The sequence below is a fragment of the Electrophorus electricus genome, chromosome 16 (assembly GCF_041902795.1).
Source record: "Electrophorus electricus isolate QZ-2024a chromosome 16, ASM4190279v1, whole genome shotgun sequence".
In the NCBI taxonomy this organism is placed as follows: domain Eukaryota; kingdom Metazoa; phylum Chordata; class Actinopteri; order Gymnotiformes; family Gymnotidae; genus Electrophorus; species Electrophorus electricus.
The window spans coordinates 2,426,632-2,445,352 of record NC_137512.1 but is presented as its reverse complement, the minus strand read 5'-3'; the positions used below and the strand labels follow the sequence as shown (position 1 = coordinate 2,445,352).

At 38.0% G+C, this 18,721-nt stretch overlaps 1 protein-coding gene across 5 annotated transcripts in view; it reads left to right on the top strand.

Moving 5' to 3' along the window:
- LOC118242262 (EF-hand calcium-binding domain-containing protein 9-like) overlaps nucleotides 1-18,721 on the top strand; it is an 85,352-nt gene that overhangs the window by 15,763 nt on the left and 50,868 nt on the right. For 3 of the 5 annotated variants that reach the window (XM_081698762.1, XM_081698761.1, XM_081698760.1), the window contains exons 4-6: nucleotides 550-698; nucleotides 1,153-1,323; nucleotides 1,594-3,232. The exons of 1 other annotated variant lie outside the window; for it this stretch is intronic. In XM_081698762.1, coding sequence (XP_081554888.1) covers nucleotides 550-698; nucleotides 1,153-1,323; nucleotides 1,594-1,734 — 461 coding nt within the window. In that variant the 3' untranslated portion in view covers nucleotides 1,735-3,232. Of the gene's footprint in view, nucleotides 1-35; nucleotides 172-549; nucleotides 699-1,152; nucleotides 1,324-1,593; nucleotides 3,233-18,721 lie in introns of those variants that run through there. One more of the 5 variants, XM_081698759.1, reaches the window with a different exon arrangement.

The window sequence follows — 18,721 nt, the reverse complement described above, 5'->3', positions numbered from 1 at the left end:
AAAGTCCGGCGTTGCTGCGCTTGATATGCCAAAAAATGAAGTTAAAGGATGGGGTTATGTTAACGTATTTGGATTTTGACACTGACTATTGTCTCCTTTCAGTGAGAAACGTTCAAATATTATTTGATTATTTCCAAAATTTGGATGCTCATAAGAAAAACACCTTGAATGGTACGATCCTTATTAAGATTGCAGATTCATCTCGTATCTTTTCTACTTGCTCTTCTTTTCCTTCTTGTTATTATTTTGTATTATCATCCAAAATAATCTATTTGTAAACATTTGTATGGAACAATAGCATGAAGATACCGCTGTATGTCATGTGTACGATATGTGAAGGACACGGTAGCTGCTGCGTGTGCCCAGTGGGACAGTGTGCTCACGCCAAATCATGAACAACTTTGTAATTTGATCTGAGCAATTAGCAATTAGCACGAAATCGGTCTTAAAAATGATTGTGACTGAACCCAAAATACAAGCACACGCATTCTATTTGTTGTAGTTGTTGTTCTGCCTAAATGCATGGCCTGACTGTCATCCTGCCTCCAGATGTGCAATTCTACCATTTCATGAGACATGTGAGCGACCTGGGCAAGGAGCAGATTATGATGACCTTTGACCTGCTGGACTGGAGTGCGAGTGGAGAGATCAGCTTTGAGGCTTTCCACCTGCTGGCCTGCATCCTGCTGTGCTGCGAGGTACAGGAGAGTCTCGCTAGCCCTGCACTCATTCCCACAAGTACCAGAACAGCAGCACCTCCATGTAATGCCACTAGAAACAGAGGAACAAGGAGCGGAAATCGCCTTCCATCTATATATACTCTATATATTTAATCTCATGTAGTAGAGTAGAAAGGGGTGTTTTTTTTGAACAGACATAATGTTGACTACCAAAAGCCATTAAAGTCTATGGGTAAAAATCAACCAACGTGAGCGTGAGGACGATGGCTCTCAAGTACATGGGCATTATTCAACCATATGTAAGTCTGATCAGTGCAACTGTAGAGCTGCATCTAGAAACAATGCTGGAATAATAAGCAGAGATAGAAATAACAATATGTTGGCTATATCAAGCCACTGTTACTTGATATAATATTATAATATCTGACGTGACATCTTATGAATCAGCCTTCTGTGTTTGTGTCTGGAGCAGTACCGTGTGGAGAGGGAATTCATGCATCACCACTCAGCACACATTTTCGAGCTGCTGGACACTCAGGGCAGTGGCAGCATCAGACGGGCCGAGCTCCAGGCGTTCGGTTTCCTCTTCAATGTGACAGGCAACGTTCTCTACAGAATCATCGATGAATTAGACATCCCTGAGGTACAGCTGAAGGGGAAAAACATCTGATATACAGTATATACTTGCAACAGAGTTTGACAAGAAATAAATGTAGAGCATCCTGGTGAACACTTACCCTGTTCTCCACCCCTCCAAAAACAAACAAATAAACAAATAAAAACTACTATGCACGGGGAGCAAAACCTAAGTGTTCTAGTATTGGCAAACAAGTGGCCTAGTTGGACTGGGTGAGCTTCCCCGTGTCTGTGGTGGGCTTATGGTAAACTGTATCCAAAACTTGATCATCTCCAGATCCTGTACTATAAGGAGTATAAGATATTTGTCATGGCGTGTGCTGAGATGAAAGCGGAGGCCAACAAAATGAGGAATAAGAAGACAGAACATGAGAGAAGCAAGCAGCATGAGTGCCAGCCACCAAGACACCTGACTTAACATGACCACGCTACTGAACATGACCATCCTACTGAACATGACCACGCTACTGAACATGACCATCCTACTGAACAACACAGACAAGGCCACTTTAGGTACAAATCACAGACAAATAAATATGTCTATATACTATGTATATTACCTACAGTGAATATAGAGTACCGCAATTCCTCCTCCCAAGATTTGTGGAGTTATTGTTCTGTTAGGATTTGTTGGTTTATGAATGCTACTGTCCAGTATTCCCAAACGAAGATGGCTTTCCCCTTTGGAGTCTGGCTCTTCCCAAAGCTTCTGCCTTAATCCCCACAGGAAATTTTTCCCACCACTACTACCTTTTGCTTGTTAGAGGTCTACACCTGGATATTGTAAAGCATATATTGCCTCAATGTCTGTTAATAGTGCTGCATAAGCTGTGCTGAATTGAATAAACATCCTTCCTTCTGACCATACATGAACGTCCTTTGAAATAAATGCACATATATCACAGAGGAAGAGTGACAATTCCCCATGACAGTAAAAGTGAGAATAAAGACAGCGCCAAAAGCATTTCCCGGTGCACCAGGCCATCCATCCCTGAAAACCTTTGTGGCCTTGGACACGTACAGATGAGGACAGCAGAATCACACTCTCAGCAGCATAACAAACCGGTTTATGAGTGAACTTCAGCTTCCACAGACAGGGGTGCTTGAAAGGGCTTTACTCAGCTCCTAGTTCATTCACGGCATTTGGCTGACGCTTTTATCAAAAGCAAATTTACCATTCTGACCGAGTACAACTGGTTAAGAGTCTTGCTCAGGGACACAACAGTGGCAACCTGGCAGTGTTTGGGCTTGAACCGGAACCTTCTGATTAATAGTCAAGTGCCTTAACCACTGCCTTAGTTCTTGCTGATTCCTCAGGGTAAGGAATCAACCGGATGCTTTTGTGTTACTATCATATGTCCTCACAATTGTTTCTAGTCTCATGGCATATGAGACTACCATAAAGTTGTTTATTTTAAACTTTGCTGCATTCAGAACTAGAAATATGTCAGGATCACACTCACACGCACACGCACACTGTTCACACACTATTCAGATACATGTTTTTCCTATTCAGGATATCAAAAATAGCACTGCGATTTTCACAACTGAGCATACTGCAAGAACCCCTGTAAAAATGTTTTCCATCTTATGGCTTCCATAATGCTCATATAAAAAAAACAGCCATTAGTTAAAGGACAAAAAAGCCTTACACTCACACCATATACTTACAAGTCCTTTTGTGTCTAAAATTCTGAGTGACTGTGCAAATAGTATCTCCTCCCATACGATGTCCAATTCAGCTGCATAGTGTCTCAGGAGGACTTCAGTTGCAGTTCCTCACATCAGTCAATAGAGGGCAGTGTAATAAAAAGTGCTTAAAAACAAAAAGAAAAAAGGAGAGAGAGACTCTTTCTAACACAGCCAGACTATGTGCTTCTCTTCTCTGTGCCCCGAGGTCCCACTCCCCCACAGGAGGCTCCTTGACTAGCTGTGTTAGCAAGGACCCTCCCTCTCATCTGCAGCCTAGAATACAGGATGCCCCTCAGTTTACTCCATCTGTCATCCATCTTTGCAACAACATATTGCTCATGTTTGGGGATATAAAAAACAATTAAAAAAACAACAATAATTTGCACAAGTCAATTTTGGTTAAGTCCATGGACATTCATTAAAGGTAGTTTCATTAAAAATGTCATTATTTGGGGATTAAAGGTAACATATCACAGTACATACTTAACCCCTTCTAGTTATTGTGTAAAATCAAATCCAGTATTCTAGTGTACTGAACGTGCCTGAATGTCACCTGAAATAAGTTGTTCTAGACCACATATTTTCTGTATTCACATTTGCTGGGCTAAAATAAAACACTTCCTGAGATACATGATGACTAGTGGACTATTTAGTGTGTGTGTGTGTGTGTGTGTGTGTGTGTGTGTGTGTGTGTGTGTGTGGCAGAGGGCAATTAGAAATACCCACAAAATAATAAGCCTTAATATCCCAGTGTTATAAATTTTGCTCTGTCAAACTCCCGAGTGGCACTATGTTATGTGCATGGAACTGTGGAGACTTCATAAGAACCTGGATTTTATGTTAAGATTACAATTAAGATTTACATTATGTTTCATTTGTAGAGTTTGGAATTATAATCACAGTGATTCATGACAGTTACTTTTTTTGCCAGTGGTGGTCTAATAGGAATTTTTTTCAGGACTCAAGAATGACTACTAATCAAGAGTAATCTTTTTATTACGAACCAGACGAACAGTAACTGGTAGCCCCTTCAATAACTTCAAAAGCATAGCCCATAACACAGAATGCCATGCATTTAACACAGTCATTTTCTAGCCATGTTAGCTGGCCTTAAGCATGAACATAAAAGATGTAATGATACCAACACACACAGATTCTCAAAACCATTTGGTTAAAAAGATAACCCTAATAAGTCATGTTATTGGAGCCAAAAGTGTTTATTGTTTTATCTCCCTTTGGATTGGTTGGTTTACCTACCAGAGAATGCTGTAAGCTTCCAGCTTCCATGGTTACATTTGAGCTCCACTTAATGTATTGGTACGAAATTGTAAAATGTAAACAATATTTTCTAAAATTAGCATGCACATTTGTTTAATGTATATTTAGAAATGCTCAATTAAATGGCAGTGGTCAGATTATTATTGAGCTTCTGTGAAATGGCTACATTTATAATTATTATAATATTTATCCAGAAATAATTGCTTTTTGGGATATGTCTGAAAATCTCCCAGTTCATCTTATACATATACATATACATATACATATACATATACATATACAACAGAGGCTACTAGATTAACATACATGTACATATACAACAGGGTCTAGTAGATTAACATACACAAACATATACAACAGGGACTATTACATTAACATACACAAACATATACAACAGAGATTAGTAGATTAACAAACATGTACATATACAACTCAGACTACTAGATTAAGATACACAAACATATACAACAGGGTCTAGTATATTAACATACACGTACATATACAACACAGACTAGTAGATTAACATACACAAACATATACAACAAAGACCAGTAGATTAATATGCACATACTTATACAACAGGGTCTAGTAGATTAACATACACGTACATATACAAGAGACTAGTAGATTAACATACAGGTACATATATAACAGAGACTACTAGATTAACATATGCATACATATACAACATAGACTACTATGTTAATATACACGTACTTATACAACAGAGACTACTAAATTAACATACATGTACATATACAACAAAGACTACTAGATTAACATGAATGTATGTTGATTTGCTTTGTTACAGACAAGAGTTGTAAATCAGGCCATGTGTTTATGTATAACAAAGTGTTAAAACCAAACTGATGACAAATTACAGGTGAATACTTTAAACTGAAATAAAATTGAAAATGGATTGCAATCCCAACCAATATATTTTAAAGATGTAAACAAATATAAAATATGCAGTTTAATATATCATGCATTGAAATATGTTACACAAATCCAAGTTTTCTTTTCCATTTCTCAATATGATACGTATTGTATCTTAGTATGATTAGACAGCTGTGAATGACAGTAAGTATGACTACTGTAAAAACAGAATACAGCTGTTTATGTCTACATAAACACTAGAGCAATGTCCATACAGAAATGGTTATTGTTACTTTAGGTAAATATTAAAAAAAGGTTTAATCATTCCATAATGAAACCATTATAATTAGATCATGAACACTGAACATTAAAATTAAAAATTAAAAAAGTGCTATAGCAACACAAACCCTTAAGACACTCACATACACTACCAGATGCAGTGCAGGATTAGTGCTGCAGTAAATAATGAATTTATAATTATGAGTCTAAGATGTCTAAGTGGTTGCTATCATGAGCACAGTATTAGCATATTCAAAACTCAGTAGGTAACACTCAGTATATCTTGATTTTCTTCTTTATTTATTTAGATATTTTAATTGGCTAATCTCAAAACAACACTTCATTTGTTTCGACCCCCATGTTCACACCTCCCACTCACTATTAACCATCCCTCCTCCACGCTCACAGGTCACACTAAACTATTGCTTCTGCTCCATGCTGTGTATCGTATGTTTGATTGTTGGATGGTTATTAGAGGGTCTGACCATTTGTCTTGAGGACACACTTGATTTGCCTGGACCTGTTGGACATAGATCTGTAATATAATCTAGAGTCTTTGTAATTAGCACATGTGTAAAGTTTATGCACACACAGCTTTGTAAAGTAACAAATACTCTCATTACACAGTATTTTTGTACAATATTTTAGGAAATTGTTAATTACACAATTTTCACATCACGTTCATCATTCAGCGTAAGCCCATCTTATTTCAGATAAAATGACACATCTGTGGTCTGAAAAGGAAGCAAATTATTATGCTTGATTATCAATGGCTTAATTTTGAAATTGAAAATCTCTCTTTTAAGCTACATTCTTTGACCAGAGACTGTTAAGTGAACCACACAATGTGACGCAGGATAGAGCTTCAGCTTTCGTATTGCAAGGTCCTGGATGATACATAATCCTGAAGTTAAACCTGGAAAAGAACAATGACCAACGGGATTGGCGGGGGTTCAGTTGTCACAGTACTCTCCCCAATCTCCTGGGATCCAGGCAGCAGTTTGGGACTTCTTCCTCTGGGAAGTCCGTTAGTTGCCGAGGGAATAGCATTCTGTGGTGGTTGGTCATTGAGTAACTTTGGTGGCCCGAGTGCCGATGGGCACGGAGCAGGTCACACAGACCCCTCGTCTGTGAAACACTAGAAAGCTGGTAGGAGGTTCTTTGATAACCATAAATCCACAGTCAGGTAAGTTTATGTCTACTACCTCAACATCTGATTTAAGATATGTTACGTATGTATATCCAGCCCATTGGCAGTTGGAATCTTTAACCACTCTGATGTTGTCTATTCTGCCCACAGAGATTTTCTCTGAAGAAACTCTCAACAATGCTTCTCACATGATTACCAGTGTCTAATATGCAGGACACTGCTACCCTACCAATTTTTAGATCCACAACTGGACATTTCCCTACCACACATTGAAGCAACCAGCTGCGTCTCATTTCAGTTTAGATGGACATCGAGGTGTTCACTCACATTGCCTGGCTCACAGCAGCAGGGGCGGATCATTTCCCTGAGCTGTTGACACTGGAGAGGACTCATCTTTCAGTGCATGGGGCCTGTGAGTATACTTTAACAATGTCTCCTGCTTCTCTGCACCTACAGGCTGCCCATCGTTAGTGGACCAATGCTGTGCTCTTGACCTCTCACCTGTTCCCCTTCCTTCATTTAAAAAAAAAAAAATTTAGGGTAAGGTCACATACTGCACTGGTCAATTTATCAATAGCTCCAATAACTTTGTTCTGCTGCTGTTTGAAAATTACATCTTGAAACAGTGAGCTTTAAGGAGGCGGATGCATGTGCGGAGAAGAGTGAGATTTATTAGGAAAAAATCCAAAGTTGTAGTCGTCAAAGTAGTTTACCGATCAGTTTACCGGTCAGTTTACAGATACAGAGAGTACAAGGACACATGATAAACAAAAGCACACGAGGGTAAACAGGAGAAGCAGGCTATAACAAGGAGGCTAGGAATTACATAAACAGACATGAATCAACAAAACAATGGTTCTGCTCACCTACATACAGATACAGACTTTCAAAAACATCCAAACATACATCCATTCAGACATTCAATGAACAGCCAAGACACAGGGAACAAGATAGGGTTAAATACATCAACTTAACAAGACTAGAAACGAGGAACAGGTGTGGAAAAAATGAGGGGCAGAGAAAATGAAAGTATGGGATGGAACTAAAATACACAAGACAGTGAAACCATGGAAGCGAGGAGGGACCAACCATGACATCTCTATTGTCACATCCTGTTTGTCAGGTATGTGGAGCACTGGGTGTTCTCAGGTGATGTAGTTTCAGTAGCTTCTACTCTTTACTTTTCTGTTACTGGCTTTGCAGTCCTCAAATGACCAAGTCATTTGGCTTCATCATACCCTTCAGTGAGAGTGGATTGAGGTTTGCCTCTGACAACCTTCAAAGCTCCCTGTCTAGGAAAATTGTATTTACACCCTGTATGAATTGATCTGAGTAGCAGCTGAGTATTTCACACTACATCTGGTGATTGCTTGGTGACAGAATTCAGTATTTTTGACAAAGGAGAGAACATGAGAATTGTCATGGATGGCTTCGTTTCCATCTTGCTTACGAGCACAGAACATGCACAGCAGTCATGAGATACTACACTTGTCTCTAAATCTTAAATAAGTGATCATTTGGCTGTTTAGACTCATGTGTAACCTCAACTATTCTAAGGATGGACCCCATATCAACGAGATGAACAAATCATCATGATCATCCATAGTCTCTAACCCCCAGAATGCATTCCACCTCCTTAATGAACTCACATACTGACCTCCCATCCATAATAAGGTCACCACTAAACGGTTGAATATGGCACTCTCTAGGTACATACACATTTCACGATGTTGACCTCTGACTTAAATTGACATTTGCTGTCATAATTTCATTTTGTTTTCTACTCAGCTCCTGCATTTGTGTTTGCAAATCATCCACTGAACCTTCAACCTGACCACCTGCACCATCTAGAGCATCACTCTCATCACCTGATCCTTGTGACATTGCGTAAGGTTTTCAGTCCAAATTTACATTTCTTTAAGACCTTAAGAAATCCCACAGTTGTTCAAAAACAAGTTAGAAGGGTATCCTGGTTATGCTGGAGGCATACTCTTGGTTGATGGAGAGATGATTAGAAGATTCAGATATGCAGATGGAACCCAGTATGAAAAAATCTAAAGGAGCACAAGATCTTTGACTTGTAATTAGAACACAAACTGTCTGCTCTGATGTCTGTGGACACCCTGCAGACCTTTGTCCTTCATGTCTGAAATATTGATCTTCACCAGTTCTGTATTTTCATGAGATATTTTGATTTAACTATCCTAACTGGCAGACCCCACTCCTGGTAGCAGAATGTGTAAAGCAGTAAACGTAGCCAACACAAAATGAGAAATTAAAATTCTGCACTAAATCAGTCTAATCTGGATTCGATCTTAGCTCAGTGCTATGTATATGAGAAAGTAGAACAAAAAGTAATAGAATGTTAAATGAAATATAAAAAAAAACACAGCAGTAGCTATTAGTGTATGTGACTGCAAACACTATGTACTATTCGCTCACCTGGTAGAAAGTTCTCCTAGAGCTGTTACTGCTTTACTGTAAGTATTTAGACATAGAATTCTCATAAAATAACATTTCTGAATGTTCCATTTTTGAACATTTTACATTATAACTGTCACTCTCAATACAATTCATCAGCACTCTGACCTAGACCTAAAACATGAGTAATATGTATCCATAGGTGCTTATGTGGATCTACTGTTGAAAATGTCAAGGTAAATCTTAATGTTCAAGAGAATAAACACAATGTGTCATCTGCTGCAGCAAAACGGCATCTTAGCCTCCCCTTCAATGTTCTATATGATAGGCACATGTATTTTATGAAGGAATTGCCTTATGCAGAAAAATCTAGTTTAACCATGTAAAGGACACTAAGATAAATTAAGAGTGTAGAGTGTTGGTTAAAGCTTTGTTATATATGTGTAATATTTAGCAGGATATTAAGGGTTATACACATCGGTCTACTTTTGTACAACACTGTCTTCATTATGCATGTCTGTTGCATGCTGTAAATATTCACTACCACCATGGTGTGCTGGTCATTAGCATGGGTCTGGCACTGGCTGTGTCTGTAGTCTGGAATCTCACTGTTTGCTCCAGCAGCTGGACAAGGAAGTGCTGCAAATGTGAGTTAATTCAGGTCAACAAACCTGTCAGTGATTTATCACTTGGTAGAATATCTGACATCTGTTTCCCTTTTTCATGACTTTCAAGGCAAAACAACCCAGTCAGACAACATCAAAGAGGGAGAGAGACCACGAGGCCAGGTATGCTACTGTATGCTTGTTTCACTGTACCTGGATCAGTTTTCATTTAACCAAATTCACCCAGTTGAGTTGCACTTTTTTCTTTGCTACCTACTGGGCTGCAACACAACTTCCCTTGTTTGTGTGAAAAGGATCCTGGTACTAAAGAGGTCTGTTATGCTGCATTACAGGTCTCTGAGGACAAGATGCAGAAAACAGGGCATCAACAAAATGAGTACACCCATGTGAGATTCTGGCCTGTTTGAGTGCAGGCCAATTATATCACAAAACAGGCAAACTCATTTGGTTCACTGATAAATCAGTCATTCTCAACTACACCATCATTCACAAAATCAAAGTTCTCAGATGGAGACACCTTTAATTCATCCTACAAAATCAGGCCCTGTTCAGACACACCACACTCTCCCGTCTGCTCTGTGAGAGAGAAAACATTGTCTGTCTGTACATGGCTCAGTTCAACAACAAACACAGACATATGTCCAGATAATTTGTGTTTACACTTGATGTATATGTGGATAATCCCTGTCTCTATTGTCATGCATGCCCAAGTGTACTTAGGTTGTACGACACAAGTGCCAACACAAGCCAACCCCTGACCCTTATGTTTCTATTCTGATAATAACATGGCCAAGTTTTCAGAGTAAAGGTTAAGGGCCTGTGAATTTGTAAATATTATTATTAATCTAAATTAACTTTATTTGAATAACTTGTGTGTCATTTTCTAAATTAATGAATATTATATGAACACACACACAAACACATGTATGAATGTGGGCATAAGGTAAGTTAGCAAATATGAATTAATTTAAAATAATTTATTAATGTAAATAGCCTTGGAGAGTTAGAGATCAAAATATATTTTTATGAGAAAGGCTGTTCCTTTATAAAACACTTGTGGCTGTTATAGAAGAGAAAGCTTCTATGATGATCACTTTATTTAAAGCAAAGAGGCACAAAGATACTTGCTTGACTTGGCTGTTTTTGGGGTTCCTGACCCTTTTCCACTACTGGTAGGCTCTATTGGGTGGAACTCTCCATGTACAAAATTGCTCAGAAGGTTTCGTTTTATTATTATTATTATTCAGTTTTCTTTCTTTCTACAGCTCAGATTGTTAATGGTAGTGTTAGAGTGGAGTGGACCTTTTTATAGCCAGTAGCAGAGTCACTCAAAAACCAAACCATGCCAGATGGTATGTGATTGGCTAATGCTGTAACACAGTGGGGTTCACTATTTTATGGAACACTATTGAAAATATGACAACAGCCAGACTATCTTAAAAAGGTTTTATTGTGTATGTTGTCTCATATTTAATTTTAAAGTAAAAAACAAAACAACAAGAATAATATTCTGGGATTATGAACTATGGAAGTCTATGTTAGGATTATGAATTGTAGAAGTCTTTGTAAGATCTGTTTTGCTGGTCCCATCTGTAACTCCACAACATCTTTGTGGAATTTTGTTTTAGAATCTGTAAACTAGCGGCAGCTGTAAAGGAATTATCAGAAGTATCTGAAAGGACTAATCAGTGGTTGTGGATGAGGAGAGCAGGTTAGTTGGGGAAATAAATAAACGTGGAATGGCTGAGGCCTTACAGTGTTTAGAGCAACATTTTCCCAAAACTTAGCAGATACAATTGCTGTTTCAGAAACATATGCTGTGTAAAGTATTTAAAATCATATAAATAAATCAATCAGATCTACATTAATAACAGGGATGAGGAATTAAATATTACTAATTCAATATAAACAAAAATGATAAATTGAGTTCTTGAGGGAAAGAGGAAGGTGTCACGGTATGGCCCCTCCCCCCGAACGTCTCTTTGTGTGGGTGTGTGTTCGTCAATGTGGCCACGCCCTCCCAGTGTCTCACACCTGCTCCTCATTGTGTCATTAGTATACGTGTATAAATGGTTATCGTTTATATGTCTGTATTGTTTGAACCCAATAGTCTGCGTGATATGTCGAATGTGTTATATGTGCAAATAAAACGTGTATTCTTGTTTATGCGGCTCGTCTCCGTATCCTGTTGAACCACCTGGTCACAGAACCACCGACCGACGTAGGATGCCTGGGAGAGGAAGTAAACAAAGGAAGGGTAGGAAAGGACAGAAACGCCCTCCCACAGCCCTCGCAGGGAAGCCCTCCATATTCCTGGGAACACTCCTGACTCCCACAGCAGGGGAGATTGCCACTGGGGGAGTTGGGGGGTGCCCTGGGTGTGGTCCAGGTACGGACCTGATGGGGTCATACAGACTCACGTCGGCCTAACGGGACTGGTACAATGATGATCCCCCAATGGAGGTGGAGGAGGTCCTCTATGGGGATTCACTCACTGCATCTGACATTCAGTCTATTGTCTCTGGGAACGACGAGCCTCCGGCATCTATGATGCCGCCCAAGGCTCTGCCCAGGAGGTATCGCCTAGGCTCAAGCAAGCCAGCCCACGCAACATACCTGCAGGTGACCTCATTCGAGGAGGAAACTCCCTTCTGTAGGGCTCACAGCCCTGGAACCCGTGTACCCGTACCGAAACTGGGAGTGTATACATCCCTTTGAGTATTGGTTTCCTCTAAAGACTCTGCCTTTAATAAATTGTCACTGCCAAGCAGTGAGACTAAAACATTATATTGTGCTTTATGAGATGTACACTATTCACAACCTCTGGGCAAATAAAAAGAAACTATTAAAGAAAAACAATGTTGAACAACATCATAACTATGTGTATACTAATTATTAGATCTGAGCACCACTTCTAAATGTGATTGGGGCCTGATTTGCTGTTGGTTGTTCTTGCTACTCTATAGGAAATAGAAGTGCAGATAATGATCTCTCACCCGAAACAGGGTGGTGGAGGGGTGCTGGTTGGATTATATTTGGCCAGAGGTGCTCCACTCAAACCACTAAACCAGTTCTATCACCTTATTGCGAGAACGCAGTTTTAGACCTTGTGGTCACTGTGAATATAGACATAGGAAAAAACCCACAAGTTTAGACTGATAGTGTCTGATAATACACTTCCTATAGGCCAATACAGAGGTGAAACTTTTTTAACCAAAATATTCTAATGCTCAGTGTTATGAAATACATACAAAAAGAAAACAGTGCTACAATAATACATTTCCAGTAACATGGGAGCTCCTATATTAAGCTTGTACTAGCAGACACCAAAATGGCTGTAAATGACAGATACCAAAAAATTTCTGCAAAAACACTATGACCCATAACAATAAAAAATAGTAAGCACACTTACAAGGAGATTGAAACACAGCAACATAATCTGCCTAAATAATCTTGTCTGTGTAATATAGATATTACATTATGAAGACACTTATACTCTGCTCCTGACAAATGTGTTATTAAATCTTGAGTGCTTCAGGCTCACAAACCTTAGAGCTGTCACAGCAAGAGAGTCATGCACATTTACTCACACACACACACACACACACATACAAGTAAGTATAAGTAAGTAACATGAGTCTCATCCACGTTTCTAGGAGTCCTACTCTGGGTTGGATGAGTGTAAGTGTGTTTAAAACCTATCTGGCACAGAAGCAAACCAGGAAAAGTCCCCCAGTCAGAATAGAGCTTCTCTTTCTTGGGAGGAGGGGCATAAAAGGGGAAGTGGTCAGGATGTGGGAGGAGCCACAGCCACCAAAAGTAACTGAGAAATACACTACAAATTTGTCCAAACTCTTTATGGAAAAGGTACGGCTTCTCAATGGTCAAAGGTTAACAGAGCCCAAATGACCTCTGGTGGCCAAACAGATTATAAAAGGGGAAAAAAAGACCTGGGCCTTTTGTTAGTTGTGTTCTAGCGATTATTCTGATTTCCAAGATATAACTTTTAATTTTTCACTGCCAGCTTCATCCTGGTTCCTTAGGTTATAATTCCACAACACATGTAAGTTATTTTCTTCAGCCACACCCAGCCCCACTGACACTATTAATGTGTGATCAGTGCCACCAGTTCCATGTGAGCTCTACACTCTAAACCTCCAGCAAACACAGTGTTACTCTACATACATTTAGCTACTGTACTGCCCCCATGCAGCCAATCACTTCATAAACTATAAAATCCATCACTGGTCTCCCCAGAAACTAAAGTCATACCCAGCCACACTGACACTGTTAATGTCTATTCAGTGCTTACTGTTTCATATAGATGTGATGAACTACACCACCAAGTATTCCCAAACACAGCAGTTCCATGCTGGTCTCCACAGTGACTAAGGCCTTGTGCAGCCTCATTAATACATTTAATACATGTTCAGTGGCACTGGTTCTATTTGCATTATGCATTTCCCTGTCTAGCCTGTACTCTCCTCACCCACAATCACTGACTAGTGTGATGGAAATTATTATTCGATCATGTATTATCATGTGATTCATATATAATCATGTTAATCCTTTCTCTATGTAATCCTATATGAATAGTTTAGTCTGCACATTCTGTCTTTGTATATTGTGTGAACAAAACGACTGCTGAATCAGCTGCTTCGTGATCTTGCATGTGTCGTGCGACTAATGCTGATAAAGAGGAACTAGCAAACTGTGTCCGTCCTGGTGCAACAGAGCATCCTGGTATGTGCAAAAGTGTTTAGCGCGATAAAGAGCAGGAAACGGGTAAATAGGATGAAAGGACATCCCTTCCGGGATGTGAAGTTTAGGTATAAGGAGCAGAGCCAGCCTACCCCTTTAGAGCCTTTGCTTTAGAGCATTAGCTCTCACACAGTTGTGTTTTGTATGTCTTATTTTCTTTATTAAATTACTCTTTTAATCACATCTGACTTGCTGTTTATTCAAAATTCCACCACACTAGTCCTTTCAGCTACTTCCTATAATTCCTTCACAGCTACATTTAGTTTAAAAACCCTAAAACCAAATTCCATAAGCAAAGATGTGGCAGTGAGATGTTGCAAACATCTGTGGTACAGCATTATCCAATCATGTTCCACCAGGTCCAAAAATGCCAAAAAGAATCTGCATTCAAATAATCTGAACTGTATAAAAAAGAAAAAAATAAATAATAATAATTAAAAAAAAGATTTAGAGCAAATTTAAATACTATAAACACTATTCTCAAATCACCCCTTTCTTTCAGTGGTGGTCTGTTACTTTAATTTATATAGACGTTGGGCTCAACATGTTTTAAAGAGATCAGACACTGCAGGTTGCCAAAAAAGGTTGTAAGAATACAGGACAGAACAGGACCACGTGACTTTCGCCAGCCAATGAGGTTTTGAGTCATGAGACCTGAAAGCTCATGAAGTTTAATTAGTTTGTCAGTTGCTTTTTTTCAAATCGTCTCTTCTGAGGTCTGAGCGTTACTCTGCAATAATGATACCAGTCTGGATACTTATATTTTTGAGCTACAAGACATGTACGGTTCCAAATCTTTACCAGTGTTTATAAATACATCTGTTACTGTACTTTATGATGTTGGATTAATAATCAATATACATTATTTGCTTTGGATGAACTTTTGTCCACATTTTTTTCATTATTGACTGGTTTTAATTTTATAGGTCCTATTCAAACTACAAACGCTGCTAAACAAGAAGTCATAAATTTACCTGGGAAAAATATCACTCTTAACTGTACATTGAAAATGATATCCAGTGATGCTGTTTACATTTGGTACAAGCGAAGACTGAACCAGGAGCCTCAGCAAGTAGGAAACAACTCCAGATTTACTATCACATGGATTAATAGCACAAATGTTTTGACTATTCAAAATGCTACGACACATGATGAAGGAATTTATTTCTGTGAAATACCAAATGCAACAACGGTTCACTTTTCCTCTGCTACATTTGGCTGTGTAACAGGTAATTAAATGTTTTATTTTAAACTTCTTAACACTGGATTATAACTAAAGCACCAAGCACTTATTGTTTTAATATCAAAACTACAGATGTTTTATGAAGAAGCGAATTAAAATCCTGAATAAACACGAAGAAATTTCAGTCAATAAAGTGCAAAGTGATATAAGATACAAATTTTATAAAAGCACCTGCTAATTCTTTAGTTGTGAAGTTGTTCAAGCATGTGAAGGAACCCAAGATGAACTAAGAGCTGACACTGTTTGTGTTTTATTGATGAGGACAAAAAGCCAAACTAACAGAGTCTGATTGTGCAGGACACTGCAGGTTGGATTCCTCAAAAACAGACCAGTCAAGCAAGTATCTTTCTTTTATCTTTAAATAAAATGATTATCAATGTTTTTTTTTAATATCATTCAAGTTTCTGTACGATAGTCGCAAGTCACAAAAATCTAGTACAATCATCCGAATATCACCAAGAAAAACTAAGATTGTACAGTATTTGTATTATATTCATCAGCCTATCAAGAGTAATCCACATTAGTGTGTCAAATTTCAGCATTAGAGTCAGTTCCCCAAGGAATTGTCAACTCAAGGCTTATATTGGAGAATAATTATCTGAAAAAATTAAAAAAAAACAAAATTATTATATATAACACTTTAATTTCACTTTAATTTTATATTCAACTTAATATTTATAAAAATTATTTTACAGTAAATCTTGTAGTGATCTGTCTTGGAGCAGTGCTGGGAGTGTGTGCGGCTGTTATCATTGCTCAAGCTATAATCATTTGTAAGATGAAAAACTCTGAACACGGCAATGGTAAGTGTTCATAAAGGGTAGGGGGCTCAGCCTATTCTAATTCATGACTTCATACTATTTTTATCTTTAAGAAATATTGAAATTATTGATAAGAATTTTGCAACAAACCTGGCATACAGGTAATGTTCTCTGATCCAATAACATTTAATTCTGTATTCTTTCCCTAACCACAGCGAGACCTCAACAAGGTAGTGTGATGGAGAAAACCACCAGTCAGGTACAACTTATGCAATTGTGTTTTCAAGCCATTAAATATATAAATATAATGCTTAGCAACTAGCCAATCATAGACATGACAACAGTAGATGTTACATTAGCTACTTTTTTTAATTAGCATAAAATGACATGCACCCCATATTAGAAAAGTCCAGATTTGAAAGTAAGGATTTCTATTTAGTGATGTGGGTCTACCGTGATAAAATATGCTGTATCTCACATTATGAATATTTGTTTAATTGCTTTGTTTCAGACAAAGCAGACAAAGCAGAATGATGAGCTACTATAATATTAGTCTAATCAAAAACAGTATTAAGATCTGTAAATCTTAAAAAGCAATTTACTGACTTTTATCAATTTAAATCTATGACATCTTTTACTAAGAATGTTTCTGGCTCAGCTCAGCTTCCTCTGTTTCATATCTGTGGAGCTGAAATAGTTTATAGCTGTAGTCTATTTATGGAATCATTGACACACATGCATGAAGTTATTGTGGTGGAGATGTATGAGACATGCAACACTGCACTGCTGTAGAGGAGGAGGAGAAGGCAACTCACTGTCTCTGTGTTTGAGACTAGTAGTCATATTCTAAATAAGGATACGAATGACAGTAATGTTCACTAAACAATGTTCATTTCCACAGCCACATGATACTGAAGAGCTTAATTATGCTGCCATTCATTTCAATGAGAGGAAAACCAAAAGAGGGCAGGTGAAGAGAGGACAGCCTGAATACATCATGTACTCTGAAGTGAAACGTTCAGGTCTTACTGACTATCATCTAGATTATTAGGTCTCTTCCCTTCTATAATCCTAAATGAAGTCTGGATACATTATCTCTTTACTGGCACATTCAGTGTTGTAAAGGAGGTGCTGTGTAACTCTGTAATCTCTAAATCTTTTCTCTCCATTCTTCTGCTTTCTCATCTTTAAGGTATGTTGTGTTTCTGTTGGTTGTGCCACATTTGTCTTAGAGAACCACTGTGCTCAAAAGTGGGTGACAGATAAAGAATATCCACAATGTTATGAAGCCCCAGATTGCTGATGTAGAATTAAAAGAAGATTAGGTTGTGTGCCGTCTATGAAAATGTGTTGTTAGGATGTTTTAGTAAAGTAGCGAAAGGTCGTGATTTTTCATTCGAGATGCTTTGCATGTTCTATAGGCTGAACCGGACCTGTAAATTGGAACTGATTCAGATTAATAAAGAAAAAAAATGTGAACCAAATTTAGTCCAAAGCAAATAATCTAGAGATTAGTAATCAAGGTTTAGAAAGTACAGTAACAGTATTAGTAACAGTATAAAGTACAGTATTATCATTTATGCCTCTTTATGTTATAATATTATGGAATATTCTAAAGCATGCACGTTTTTAAAATGATCATGGTCCTTACATAAAATCCTGAATAAATACAAATAAATTTCAGTCTATAAAGTGCAAAGTGATATAAAATACACATTTTATAAAAGTACCTGCTAATTTTTCAGTAGTGAAGTTATTCAAGCAAGATGAACCCAAGATGAACTAAGAGCTGACACTGTGTTTTATTGACCAGGACAAAAACATGGTCAATAAATAAAGCCTAACAGGCTGTCAGGCTGACGGTGCAGGACAGTGCAGGTTGGATTCCTCAAAAACAGACCAGTCAAGAAAGTAGATTTTATTGTCTCTTTGCTTTAAAAAGTGATCACAGAAGCCTAGATTTCAAGAGTAATTTGCTTTTTAGTACAGATGCATATATATTTGTGTTTGTTTGTGCTGTTGTTTCATTTTCCCTAAAATCTCAGAGTGACACTTGTATCCTGCTTTGTATATTGCCCTGCGCAGTCACATAAGTTATGAATGATTATTTTGTCTGTAGTTTTTTCTTTAAAATGCCCTGTACCTTTGTACAACACTATCTTTGGACAACACTATGCATGTCTGTTACATGCTGTAACCTTGTTACCTTTGCTAGCATTGCAATGTTGTGACTTTGCTAGTATTGTTACCGTCCAAGCATACACTCTGCTTTCTAGTTTTGACTGTCTCTCATCTTGCACTGTACTTCTGTGGTCTGT